The 13,626-nt window shown below is 44.3% G+C and overlaps 1 protein-coding gene across 4 annotated transcripts in view; it reads left to right on the top strand.

The window, feature by feature from the left end:
- Positions 1 to 13,626, top strand: part of Cacna2d3 (calcium channel, voltage-dependent, alpha2/delta subunit 3) — an 817,833-nt gene that overhangs the window by 745,399 nt on the left and 58,808 nt on the right. For all 4 annotated transcript variants that reach the window (NM_009785.1, XM_011244938.3, XM_006518486.4 and 1 more), the window contains 2 exons: positions 5,099 to 5,161; positions 8,149 to 8,219. In NM_009785.1, the coding sequence (NP_033915.1) occupies positions 5,099 to 5,161; positions 8,149 to 8,219 (134 nt within the window). The remainder of the gene's footprint in view (positions 1 to 5,098; positions 5,162 to 8,148; positions 8,220 to 13,626) is intronic.

Raw genomic sequence — 13,626 nt, 5'->3', positions numbered from 1 at the left:
ATTGAAGAGCTCCCATGACTGCCCAGCAGTTGCTTAGGTTCTGGGGGTTCTGAGCTTTAACCACTGTTTCCGCTCCACATACCAAAACGTGGTATTTTGATTTGATGGTTGGCTATGAGAAGACACAGCAAGTGATTGGGAATGTAAGGTCAATCTGCTTTCTATTGACATACTAGGGATCCTGGCGGGAGACCTGGAGAAAAGGGGCGATACTTCTATGTGCCAGAGACTCAGAAATTGAGGCCTCAGTAACACTCAGAAGAAAGATCTCTCTCATTCTCTGTCTGTTTATCGCCCTCTCTCCCTTCCCTGTACCTCCCCACTCTTCCCCAAACATGCACACACACAAAACACCGAAATTGTCATGCCATACCTTGCTGGACTTAAGTGAATTCCATCAGTCAAAATAAAGAGAAGGCACCCTCCCAGAACAATGCAAAGCCCCCTACCCCGTCAACCCTCCCACTCTGTCCCAGGACCTCCTGTTAGAAACTGTGTCACACACCTACCTTTCTGAGAAATGGTGGCACTGTGCCAGGGGGATGCTCAGACAAAGGATACATGGTAGGGGACCAGTCATCCCTGGGGGATGGATGTTACTTTCCTGAAGGAGCTCAGCCTTCCTTCACAGGCACATCCCACCCAGCTTTCCCACTCCTCCGTGGAGTTGCAGTAGCTGCTTTACCACTTCCTAGGACACCCAGGAATTGTTGAAGGTCACACTGATAGGACACTCAGAGCCTCTGGTTCCAAAGCTAGTTTATCAGCCCCAGGCTGATGGTGCCTTCCCCTTAACACTGCAGTGGACACTATGCAGACCCACTCCCCACCATTCCTTCCTTCCAGTCTTCAGTTTCTGAGGACCCTTACCAGGATTTCAGAGTAAATGCTGAGTGTGTGCCTCAGTATACCTGAATCAAATTCTCTGAGCAATACTGAATTGGCAAATTGTTGTAGAAAGATTTAAAAAGAAAGAAAGAAAGAAAGAAAGAAAGAAAGAAAGAAAGAAAGAAAGAAAGAAAGGAAGGAAAGAAAAGAAAAGAAAAGAAAAGAAAAGAAAAGAAAAGAAAAGAAAAGAAAAGAAAGGAAAAGAAAAGAAAAGAGAAAAAGAAAAGAAAACCAACTTTCTGCCTCTCATTCTCCTTAATCCTTTTTCCACATTTTGAGACCAACTTCATCCTGTTGACTACTGGAGCAAACAACTCTTTTGATATTCAGCAGATCCTTGAAGTTCAAACTTGCCCACAAACTAGCCCAACAAGGCATAGCTCTGCTCCTATCCTGGTGTCCACATGGAACCTGGAAAAGGTACATCTAAAAGTGAGAGCAAGATACATGGTCCATGAAGGAAATACCTATGTCCCCCAGGTTCTCGGTGTTCTCAGAGGAAAGAGATGTGCTCCCTGGAATGTACCCAGCAGTGCATATCAACTGGAGATAGTACGTGATTTTTTTGGAGACTGGACAGCTGGGGCCTTCTGGGTTTACTTTCTGTCCCTATCTGGTAGGATACAGACTAAATCTAACTGTGATCCAGAATCATGTTGTGTTTTTATTGATTCTAGCCTGTCTTTGGCTTTTGTGTCTTCTTCCATAGTTTGTTCCTCAGCTAGTGGAAGGCACACACAGAAAACCCCCTTAGCTCTATCTGATTGTTCTCTTGGGTTCAGATATTAGTTTAAGAATTACTTTGCTCAGGGATCTTAGCAACCTGCCATTAAGGTCATGACCTGACCCAGCAGACCCAAGCACAGTCTCTTTTGGATTTTTGCTTGCTCTCAAAACTATAGCATACCAAGAAACTGATGTGGAGATGGCCTGACTTTTCTGCTTTTGTTGTGGTCTTTTTGTTGCTCTGTGGTTACTCTGGCAAACCAGGTCTGCCTTAGCTGCCTATAGATAAAGTGTTTTCATTCTTTAAAGAAAGCCTTCCATGAGCAAGCAGGACCTGAGGCCCTAACCATACCTTCTAGACAGCAGAGGAACCAGCCCAGACATTCTAGAAACAGTAGGTCAGAGATCAAAGGGCATGTTGTGTTCATCTCCCATGCTTGGTCATGTGACCTTCAGACTCTTCTCTGTCCATACGAACTTTCTTACCTGGTCATATGAAAAGGAAGGCTTATATGAGGCACACTTGCCATCCTTCTTCCTGTTCCTCCTCCTCTTCTCCACCTTACAACCATATTTAATGGGGAAAAAAAAAATCTTCCCAGGAGAGTTGTAGTCAGTTTGCTAGGTTTACCAGTCCTCTCTTTGTAGATTGTTCTTTTTTTTTTTTTTGAAACTAAAATTTGTAAAATGGAAGGAGTTGGAAAAATGACTCAGAGGGTAAGAAAGTTTGCCAAGTATGAAGATCTGAGTTCAAATCCCAGCACCCATGTTAGAAGCCAAGCAGGGGAGGGAAGTGGAGACAGGCTGATGCCTGGAGCTCCCTAGCCCACCAGCCTAGGTGACACAGTGAGTTTCTGATTCAGTGAGAGACGTGTCTCAAGGAAATAAGGCAGAAAGCAATACCTTCCTCCAGCCTCAGCGCAATTGTGCACATGCCCCATACACATATACCCCACACAGCACAGATACTAAACTAAGAAGGAGCCTCCACCTGGGATACAGAGCTCTCACTCTGATCTTTCCACCCCAGAAGAGAGCTGGGATTTTTGGACATGTCACATGCCTAAGATGCTAGCTAATATCCTGGTGTGCCATCTTCTTCTAGCCTGCACTGGCCACTGTGAGGACAACAGAAAGCAAGACTTGCAAGGATCAAATGTTTAATCCAACAGCAAGTTTTAGTGGTGCTTTGTTCTGAGGAAGAATTACGGAAATGTGTTTATTTTTAGAATTTGGTTGTAGTTCCAATTCTATTTTCCAAAGAAACAAATAAGGTAGGGAATAGGGCCAGTGTGGTAATGGGGTATCTCTTGGTCCCCTTTCTTTGGGAACCATTCTTGTTGGAAGCGTCTTCCATGCCACCTCTATAGTGACAGTTTCCTTCCGACCCATCCTAATATGTCAGGGGCTTCCCAACTGAGGGCACTTTTTTTTTTCTATTCTTATTCCTGTGGACTTCATGACATCATGCCCCTCTCTCTAAAGATTTCTAGTTGATTTTTATAAAAACAAAACAAAGCAAACAAAAACCAATTGCCTTGTCTCTGTATTGTGTTGGCTAGTATTTACAATATTAGACAACGAAATGGACCGGAGATCAAACAGTGATGTCGGGGATGTTTGGCTTAGAATTCATCATCTAAGGAGGAAATTGAGGCAGAAATTGTGGGAAGATCAGGCTCTCTGTGCCACTGGGAGGAAATGGCTCATCAGTAAATACATATGGAATTTAATTCTGTACTGAATACACATGAATTGAAGGGCATGAGCTAACATCATGACATTGGGATCAGTGCGGATGTGGATCTAGCCATGTGACTCAATGTTAGTAGAGTAGTTCTCACAGCAAACACTCCCAGTGCCGATGTTCAGGATAACTCTCTACAACAACAGGCGTGCAAAAGCACAGCCACTAAACATAGTACTTACAGTGCACTGAACTTGTAACTCAGGTAATCTATGAGTCTTCATTTTACCCAAATTCCAACGAAATTTAAAACAAACCCACAGAGAGCCTGTAGCTACCACTTGAGAGGCACAGCTTTAGGAGATGGCTTCTTGAATGCTGTCTGCTCAGAAGACCTAGAGTTTATTGTGATCACTACCAAGATGGAGGTAGTTTCCCTAAAGCCAAGAGCTTCTTCAGCAGCAAGAATGAGAATGGGTGGGACGCATCCATCTGACCCCTCAGGTAAATGGAGCCAAGTTCCACCATTCATCTAAGCACCCAAGTCTGCTCTAAAGAGCTTTAGCGGTAAACTGGGAGGTGGTGGCACAGGCCTTTAATCAGGGAGACAGAGGCAGGCGGATTTCTATGAGTTCAAAGACAGCTGGTCTACAAAACAAGTTCCGGGACAGCCAAAGCTATTACACAGAAAGACCCTGTGTAGAAACCTCACCTTCTGCACCCCATTCCACCACCACCCCCACCCCCCAAAAAAGAGCTGTAGCAGTACTTTCATGTTTTGTCCAATCCCCAGCACTGACAGCCCTTGGCTAGGAAGATAAGCCAGATCTTTCTGACCCTCACTGCTGTCCTTTCATGCCTGACAAAAATCCAACCCCCATGTCTAGGTCAGTGTCCCAGCAAATGCCAGCCCCATGGTGGCCTGGAGCTAAGCGGAATTTAGCTTAGGGTAAAGATATGTTACAAATTAAACGTTGCTGTCGGTATGTAAAGCTGCAATAAATAGAAACTGAGTTACATCAAGGACGGAATTAAGCCTTAAGTTTAAACTCCACAGCACTGTAATTAAAACTTCGCCTGTAGCAAGCCATTCACAGGAGATTAAAGGATCGTGGGGGAAGCAGAGGTTTGTTTGCCTTACCTTGCTCCCTACAATTTATAAGTCTGAGCTACCAAAAAGCTAGGAGCCCTGCCCCCACATCCAGCTCCCAATTAAAAACACAGTTTGAAAACCTTTAGGAGGCCTGAGGGGCCCCTTTTACAGAAGGCCACCCCTTCCCCCATGCCTCAGTCCATGAACAAATTAAAAAGTATTACCTGGTCCCCCGATGGTCCCCTGAGCTGACACGGTGTTTTCATTAATACATCATTAGAGTAATGACATTGTGCTGGCATTTGGGTTTCCAAATGGCCGGCACTGCAGCCACTCCAAATAAAAGCCTGGGGGCCTCTGAACACTTTCTTCCTGGGAAGTAGTCAGGTCCCATAAAGAGAAAACCCAAGACAGACTTTAATACAGCCTTTTCTGGGCATATCCATTGTATGCCGATGCCAGGCTTTCAAGGTCACTCCTCTTGTTTGTTTCCTTCCTTCAGTGTCCTGAGTTTTGCAGAGTCAACCCTGGGGTTAGTGTGACCGTGACCCTAACTCACTGAGCCAACAAGTATTTTCAATTCCTGGGATTCAACTCCCCTTCCCAGCAAAGGGATTGGGGGGCATCTCTGAGACTGGAAACACATCGTTCTATGTAAAGGCAGTCTGAGGCCTGAGAGTAAAGTGTGTGTTCTGATTTTCTAGACTGTGAACTGTTACCTTATAGACAATAACGGATTCATTCTGGTGTCTGAAGACTACACACAGGTGAGTGAGGAGACCCCCAACTCCATGTAAAGGAATAATTCAGATGGCACTGGGTTCCCCGGGTAGAGACAAACTATGGGGTTAAGACTTGGAGATGATGGTCCATGTATAAGAGGCAAAAGCATGTTATAAATCAAATGTCGCTCTGAATGCCACAGCCACATGTCTCACCTCAGCGCTGCCAGAGAGTCTGAGTCCAGCTGCCTTCCTGTGCTCATAAAGGTTAAACTTATGGAGTTCTTTGCCTCAGAGTTGTTTGGGCTACAAAAGCAATTTTGTATGAGGCTGAGGTGAGGTTCACTGGCTAAAGAACTTGCTTCAATTCAAATCACCAGAACCCAGAATGTAAAGCTGGGTGCCACAATGTGCACCTCAAGTCATGTCTGAGATGCGAGACAAAGACAGGCAAGTCCTGGAAGTTTGCACATGTAACCAACAAAGAATGGCAGTTTCTACAAGGTAAAGGGCAGCCATCAACACCTAAGGTTGACCTGTTTGCAATTCTGATGCTGTGGCAAACACAGGTGCACATGTGTGAGCGTGCACAAGCACACTCGAGTGCATGCACACACACACACACACACACACACACACACACACACATACACACACACCAGATTTTTTTAAAAAAGAATTTTTGCCTGAAGGGCATTGGTGCTTTAAAGAGTTTGGACTACTTTAAGGAGAGTTTCCCCCTAATAGTTAACATTCATGCATACACCCATACACACTCGAATTCTCTTTAAAAATCATCTGAAATGCTTCAGGAGTCAATGGTTTGGTGGGTCCATTCATGCTCAATAAATGGTTCAATCTTTTTCTATATGGCTCTGTGAGATCCAGGCATAGAGATGAGTTCATTTTAGAAAGAGTGACTTCAGAAAATGAGGACTTGAACTATATTTCTGTTCTTCTCCCCCAGAGTGTTTAAATGTGCTCTAGACGCTGATGCCCATGCACAGTCTCATTGAGCATTGGGCCACTAGAAGCACTGGATAAAATAAATGAGCCCATGAAAGACAGCCAGTCTCTAAGATAGCTGAAAAGGCCATCAGCCTAAGGACACCTGCCCATCTGACCCAGAGGAACATTGAGCGACTGAAGAACCTATGGGGCAAGAACCCAAAGTCCTTCCTCAGGAGGACTCTCTGTAATTCTACCCTAGCCACACAGGGCCGAGATGAGACTTGGTTCTGGGCTCAGGAAAGGTGGAGTGCCTGTCTTCCCATGGTAAACCCTAGCCTGGCCAGGAAGCTACTCAGAAAGCCATGGCTTCTCCAGGAGAATTTTCTCCCTCTGTGAAGTAGGGATCCTGCCAGCCTGCTCGGCTCAGGCTTGTTTGATGTTGTCTGGCTTCCTGCACCCCAATTAGGATAATTCTTCTCTATCTAACAACCAGTTCCATTGACACTGGTATATTTACACACATAAAATATAAGTGCCCTTCTTGCTCATAGCACCCGCACATGCCTAGAGCACGTGTGAGCATTTCCATGTTCCCCTGAAGGAGGGAGTGCTTGATGTTCAATAAGGGGAATGTTTCCTTCCTTCTTCCTTCTTCCTTCTTCCTTCTTGGCTTCTTCCTGATTTCTTTCTTTCTTTCTTTCCTTTTTTCTTTCTTTCTTTCTTTCTTCCTTCCTTCCTTCCTTCCTTCCTTCCTTCCTTCCTTCCTTTCCTTCCTTCCTTCCTTCCTTCCTTCCTTCCTTCCTTCCTTCCTTCCTTCCTTTCTTTCTTTCTTTCTTTCTTTCTTTCTTTCTTTCTTTCTTTCTTTCTTTCTTTCTTTCTTTTGGCTGAAGTGCAGAAACATCCTCCCTCCCTCCCTCTCCCCTCTCCCTCTCTCTCTTCCTCTCTCGTCCCCTCCCTCACTGTCTATGAACCCTGGAAGTTATGATCAAGGTCACTAAGCTAAGCTTGATAAAAGTGGGGTTTCATTACCACCCCATTGCCTAAGGAATAAATGTGTTTCCTCTCTTATTGTAACACCACCTTCCTCCCCTCACAAGCTATATACCCAGAATTGAGATGGGGGTTCTCTATAGCTCTGCACTGGCTCATTCTGGGATGCTGGCAGAGGAAGGCTGTTACTGCAAACCTAGCTTCTTTGCAGTGCTGTGCCCTCACTCTTGGGACACTTCTAGCTCAGTGACTCCAAAAATCTCGAGAGCATGCAGGAGGAGGTTAATCCTCCATTCCACCATGCAAAGTTTATAAATTTCATCACAGCAAGAATTAGACATGCCAAAGCTTTAGTGTAGCCATGTCCTGAAGGTAACACCAGGGATAAGCCATTAGAGATATGATTAGCTATGTTGTCTATCCAAGGACCTGTGCAGTCTTATTCGTGGTTACTATATTAACAACCCATAGACAAAATTAGAACATTCTTCGAAAGGTGGTTTTGAGAAAGGATGGATTTTTGGTTTTAAGAACTTTATAAGGTTGAGTAAATGGACTCTTCTAGTTCCGAGAGCAGATCATCTAGGTATTATAGACCACTATTTTTATCATAGCTTAGGAAGCACTTCCAGGGGCTCATTTTGTCTGTATGAAGTAGCATTTTAATCAGAAGGGATTATGTACAGATTAATGCCTAGCCTGTCCAAGTATGTATGTGTGTGTGTGTGTGTGTGTGTGTGTGTGCACGCACACACGCTCTTTGTACCCACATGTGTTTTAGTTTCTGCATTAAGCACATGTTATGCAACATCCCCCATTTATTGTGGAGACATCCCCATCTGCTCACTGGTTTTGTAACCCCACAGCTGCTGTGACTGTTTCAGCCATTCCCAGTTTTTTGTAACAGGAATCTTAAAAACCTGCCTCTGCTTTCCTTCAGCTAGTAGATACATATGCTCCCTCTCTCCCTCTCTCTCTCTTCTCTCTCTCTCTCTCATATACACGCAAACACACACACACACACACACCTGCCCGCTTTTCTTCTCTGCTGCCTCTGCCCTTCCTCATGTGCCTTCTTGTTTTCCCTACAGACTGGAGATTTTTTTGGTGAGGTGGAAGGAGCTGTCATGAACAAGTTGTTAACAATGGGTTCCTTTAAAAGGTAAGGATTGGATGGTGCTCTCAGTTTACCTAAGTAAGATAGACCAAGATCAAATGATACAAGCCTGAACTGACCAGGAGCCAATCCCACTTGTTGAACTCTGTGCATGGGTACTGGTCATCACAAGTTCTCTGTATGTTCAGCACTGGGTAGATCAGAGGGCAGGACTGAAATGAGAGTCAGCAGAGTCTGTTGATTCTGTCTCCAAGGAAGGGGAAAGTTTCTGCCTGAGCAGAAATTGGGGACAGATTTGTCCCACAAGTCAGGGGAGGCACTCCTTGGCAGTTGGGAGCTTGGGAATAGATGGTAGTATTTTGAGACTTATTAATACAATTTTTTAAAATGAAGAGAAGCTTCCTCAGTCTTCTCCTGACCATACCACTGAAGTCTACTGGTAGAAACATGGATGCAGCTGAATGTCATAGGTAACGGGCAGGGGTAGGAAAGCTTTTCCTTGGCCCCACGTTCTTCAAGGCTATACCAGCCATGCTTCCGGGACACTAAGGTCTGTGAGGAAAGCCTGGGGTGAGTTTCAGGGCCTCTTTAGGAGTTGTTCCTGCTCTTGTCCTCCCAGAAATAACAGGGACCTTTGAAGTAGAGCTTCCTTGGATGTATTTGAGGCTCTTAAGTATATAATAGCAGGAGGTATAGGGATGGCCCTGTAGCTTTCTTATGAGATCCATGGCACCTCCATGCCAGGTTACTTCATGACATTTCCTGTGGCTTAAGGCAGTCAGCAAGAGAAACTGAGCACTGTGCTAACAGCAGGGAATTACAAAAGGATGAGCCAGTCTTTGAACCTCCATAGCTTATTTGTGACAGTGTAGGGAAAAAATGCTATAAATGTGTCAGGTGGTCAGCATTTCGGCCATCTCTGATGCTCTCATACCTGGAGGCTTGCCATACGGATATGTTTCCCTGCCTGATTCCAGCTCAGTGAATCCAGGATATCTAGCTTGACAGGGTTCTTTCTCACCCAGGCCTGGCTTTGAGCTGTTCTACAATTTCCTGTGATTTTCTACAAGCTTCCCAAATCAGTTCCTGGGTGGATGGTCAGCTATCAGAGCACAGTCATTTCTGTCTACATTTCTATCATTGTACACATTTGTGCAACGTCAACTTGTTTCTCAACTCTGAGGGTCAGGAGACACAAGATGAAGACTAATCATACATGTGTTTCTCATTTAAAAGTATATTTTTCAACTTCTTTAACAACTGCTCCTTACCCCCCCCCCCTTTTTTCTTGGATGTTTGCTTTACATTGGTGGGAGAAAGAGAAAACTTATACTGGGATTTTAAGGGTTTGGTCTCCTCTTTGATGTGGGATAAGTATGGTTGGCATGAATCTAGAACTTGCTTTTATTGTCGCTCTAGCCAGCCTCGTTGAGAAAAGGAAATGGCTACAGGCCTGATTGGGTTAGGACAGCAACTGATGCCTCCGGGAGCTACATGGCAGACCTCATATGCTTTGTCAGAGGCCCCCATCCCTGGGACCAGAGGAGCAATGAAGAGATGGATTTTGGAGACACACACACACTAAGGTCAAAGCTAGACTCCAACATTGACTAGCTGCTTAACTTAGAATATGTCAACTGACTTTGCAAAGCCTGAGTTCCTGTGTGGAACATGAAGATGATTATGAGTCACACCCAAGGGTGGCCAGTGCTGGTGAGATAAAAATGAGTGTGATGTACTCAACCCATGCCTACTGTCTACTGAAGGCTCAGGAGTTTCTAGCTGCTGCTGTGATGGTTGTTGATCTTGGCTCAGCCATGGCTTTGTGTGTAGCACCAGTTGATAGAGCCTTTCTGACACCTTCTGATGGCTCTTGACACTTGAAAGTAGACATGGGTACCAATACCCTTTCTCCATCAGGTGCCCATACCCATCCCCCATTCCTTATTTTCTGGAAAAATAAGACTGACAACTCTTCCATTTGGGAAGAGTTATGGATCTTAGAAACAGTGAAAGGAGATAGAGGAAACTTCTGGGCCTCTGGGACAGACCCTCCCCCCAACCCCACCTCCTGCAAGCTGAATCACATTACTTTGGAGGCATGGTCTGCTTTGGTAGGACAAAGGGCAGTGTGTCTAGCTTGCCTTTCTCTTTGATACCTTGGATGCTGCTGTTGGCACAAGGATTCTCCTTTAGATCAACCTCTATCCTTCAATGATTATCATTCACTTGAGACAAGGTCCTCTCCAGCAGTGAGCTGGAAGTCAGACACCTCCCATCCCTCCACCAGTTTTACCTTCTGCTATTTCCCAGGTTAGACCTTGCAGCTCCCACATCTGGGGAGAAATGGTTTCTATAATTGTTTAGGTTCAACTTTAACAAGTTAACTATCACCTAGGAAATTGCTGAAGGCTTCCCTGAGTGTCTCTGTGGGTGTTTCTAGAGATATTATGAGGGTTCTGTCCTAGCCAGTGAATTCATCCCTTGATTGATTCATAACAGGCACCACTGTTTTTGGCTGCTAACGAGTGGGAGGATAGGAGCAAGTAGGCCATTGGAGTTATGTTGCTTGGAGACCTAACTTTCCCTGGCTCCATCCTGTATTCCTTTACTGTGCTTTCTGGCTCTTGTCATATGAACTGGTCCACTCCATCATACCCTCCCCACCATGCTGGACTGAACTTTCTAAAGCCATGAGCTAAAATAAATCCTTCACCCACTAATTTACTTTTCTCAGTATTTGGTTGCAGTAATGCAAAACTCTGACACTATACTTACCTAAATGGCAATGGGTCTTTCTTGGCTCTGACTGTTTTGCCCACTTGTCTGGTGGCCCAATGGCCATGGTACACAGCAGCTCCATCAGAAGAAAATAATCTCCACTTCTTGAGTCTATGATTTTTTTTGGGGGGGGTTGATTTCAGTGAATAATTAAACTGTTTTCAAGACTTGTAAGACAGCAAGCCTACGAAATCCTTTAAGGGCCAAACTCATTGCTATTAGTTACTTTAGCTGAGTCTTTGGCCTGAATATATCCCACCTGCTTCTCTATGATCTAAGAACCAGGAGCCAAGAACAGATGCATCAGTAATGTGGGAGATAAAGAAAAAAGGAGTAGAAAATGGCCATCTTTTCTTTTTTTAAATACTTGCCACAGCTGAGCTGGGTTGGACCACCATCTTCCTTCTGTCTGTCTGTCTTCTCTTTCTCCCCTTCCTTTCTTCCTTCCTTTCTTTCTTTCTCTCTTTCTCTCTCTCTCTCTTTCTCTCTCTCTCTCTTTCTTTCTTTCTTTCTCTCTCTGTCTCTTTCTCCCTCCCTCCCTCCCTCCCTCCCTCCCTCCCTCCCTCCCTTCCTTCTTCCCTCCCTTTCTTTCTTTCTTTCTTTCTTTCTTTCTTTCTTTCTTTCTTTCTTTCTTTCTTTTGCCTGCCTAGAAGAAAGGCAGGCAAAAAAAGAAAAAATAAGAAAATTATTATATAATTATATTGTAGTATTATTTAATATAATAAAAATTAAAAATAATTTATTGTTATTTTCCTCTAAAAATAAATGTTATTATCCATTTATCCTTCCTCTCCTTTTCTCTCCCTCATTCCTTTCCTCTCTCCTTCCTCCTCATTTTACAGTGTAGCTGCCCACACTGCTCTTGAAGCCATCTTCCAAAGTACTAAGATTATAGGTATGCACCCCCTGTCCCACACAGATCGTTGTTCTTAGAACCTTCCAACAACATCATGAAACAGGACCAGTGACCCAGTAGCCAAGGATGAACTAGAGATGTTAGACCTTTGCTCAAGAGTTTGTAGGCACATGTCAGCAGTGCATCTAAGCAAGTCTGAGCCTGAATAAGTAAAGGGCTGATTCAGGCTACAAGTCCGGGGGGGGGGGGCAGCCTCAAGGATAAATATATCACACATTTATTCTGTAGATGGAGATGTTCAGACTTGGAATGACCAAGAACTTAGCCCATGCCTTTGTAACAGAGCTGAGTTCCAGCATTCTGTAGTGTGGAAATAAGACTCCAGCATCCTGTAGTGTGGACACAGACTTCTCTGCCCTCTTCCCTTGACCTGTCTACAGCAGTGCTGTGCTATGTGTGCATCTAGCAGTGTGCAGAGGTAAAGGAAGGTGTTGGCTCAGCAGTGTCTTATCTGGAGAGCAGACTTTGCAGGGTGGGAGACCAGCTGAGTGAGGAGATCACTCAGTTGAAATTGACAAATCCTCTGACCTGCCATGCCCGCAGGCTGTACTTTTCTTTATCTCATGTGTCACTCTGTGACAGCTCTGCTTTTTTTGTGTTGCAAACAGAGAACTTCAAATATGTTTTTGATCTTATTACCGATAGTAAGTGGGCTCCCTGACTGGTGACTCACTGGGGGTGGCTTGTGCTGTCTGTTTTCTTTTCCACTTAAGCACCTGTCTAGTAAAAGCCTTACACTTGCATTTTTCAGAATAGATGCTCTGTATCTCTCTGTCATCAGCCATGACCTTGTCCCTTTTGCAACTAACTGTACTAGAATTCATAGGTCTCCTTCTCCCCCAGTCCAACTTCCAAGGATGCTAATGCAAATTATTTTTTTATATATTATATTTATATAATGCAAATTATTTATTTTATATCAATTATATTTATTTAATAAATAATAGGCACCTGTAGGAAAGGTTGAGGGAGGTTTTGGTTTGTTTGTTTCTCCTTTCTTAGTGCTGGGATTATTGGCATAAGGTATCATGCCTGACAGGTTCCAAATCCTTCATGGTGTTAAAGCAAGGCTTCATGTTGAGCAATAGATTTGCAACCATGTAGCTATGCACAGGTCTCTCAGTCTCTCGGTATCTAACTTCCTTCCTCACTAGGGACCTGGATGCACTGGGGAGCTGTTGCCTAAGAAGGTAACATTAGCTCTTCATGAAGGTATCAAACCACAGATATCTTATTGATGGCTTAATGGGAATTCTGGGATTCCACTGTATACCTTGAAGGCTGACAAGAGGCGTCAGGACTTTTAAACTTCAGTGTCTGACATGGGTAAAGCAAGTCATGTAAGCATGCACAGCTCTGCTCAGAGTTCATCCCAAGAGAATCATCTTACATTGGTGGGGGAAAGGAGCCCCAGCATGTGTGCATCATACGTGCCTTTGTGTGGTTCTCAGGTGTAGCCTGTCACTGCTCAAAGCCAGTGTCAAGAACCACTGAGCAAAAAGTACCCAGGCACCAATCTCAAGTCTCCTGTGTAGGAGTTGCCTGAATCAAACCACTGAACCACCAAGTAAAAAGCGCCCAGGCGCCAGTCTCATGGCTCCTGCATAGGAGTTGCCTGAGGTTTTGCAGCTTTCACTTGAAATCATTTTTTTTCCTTTTAGCAAAATGTAGACCATAAAGTCCTCAAATAGCCATAAACAAGAGCTGAATGAGATGATGTAAGATATGTCCCCAACTTGAAGGTATATTTGTATT

This window comes from Mus musculus, chromosome 14 (genome assembly GCF_000001635.26).
Source record: "Mus musculus strain C57BL/6J chromosome 14, GRCm38.p6 C57BL/6J".
Taxonomy (NCBI): Eukaryota; Metazoa; Chordata; class Mammalia; order Rodentia; family Muridae; genus Mus; species Mus musculus.
The sequence above is the reverse complement of the archived record's forward strand: the minus strand, read 5'-3'. Positions and strand labels throughout refer to the sequence as shown.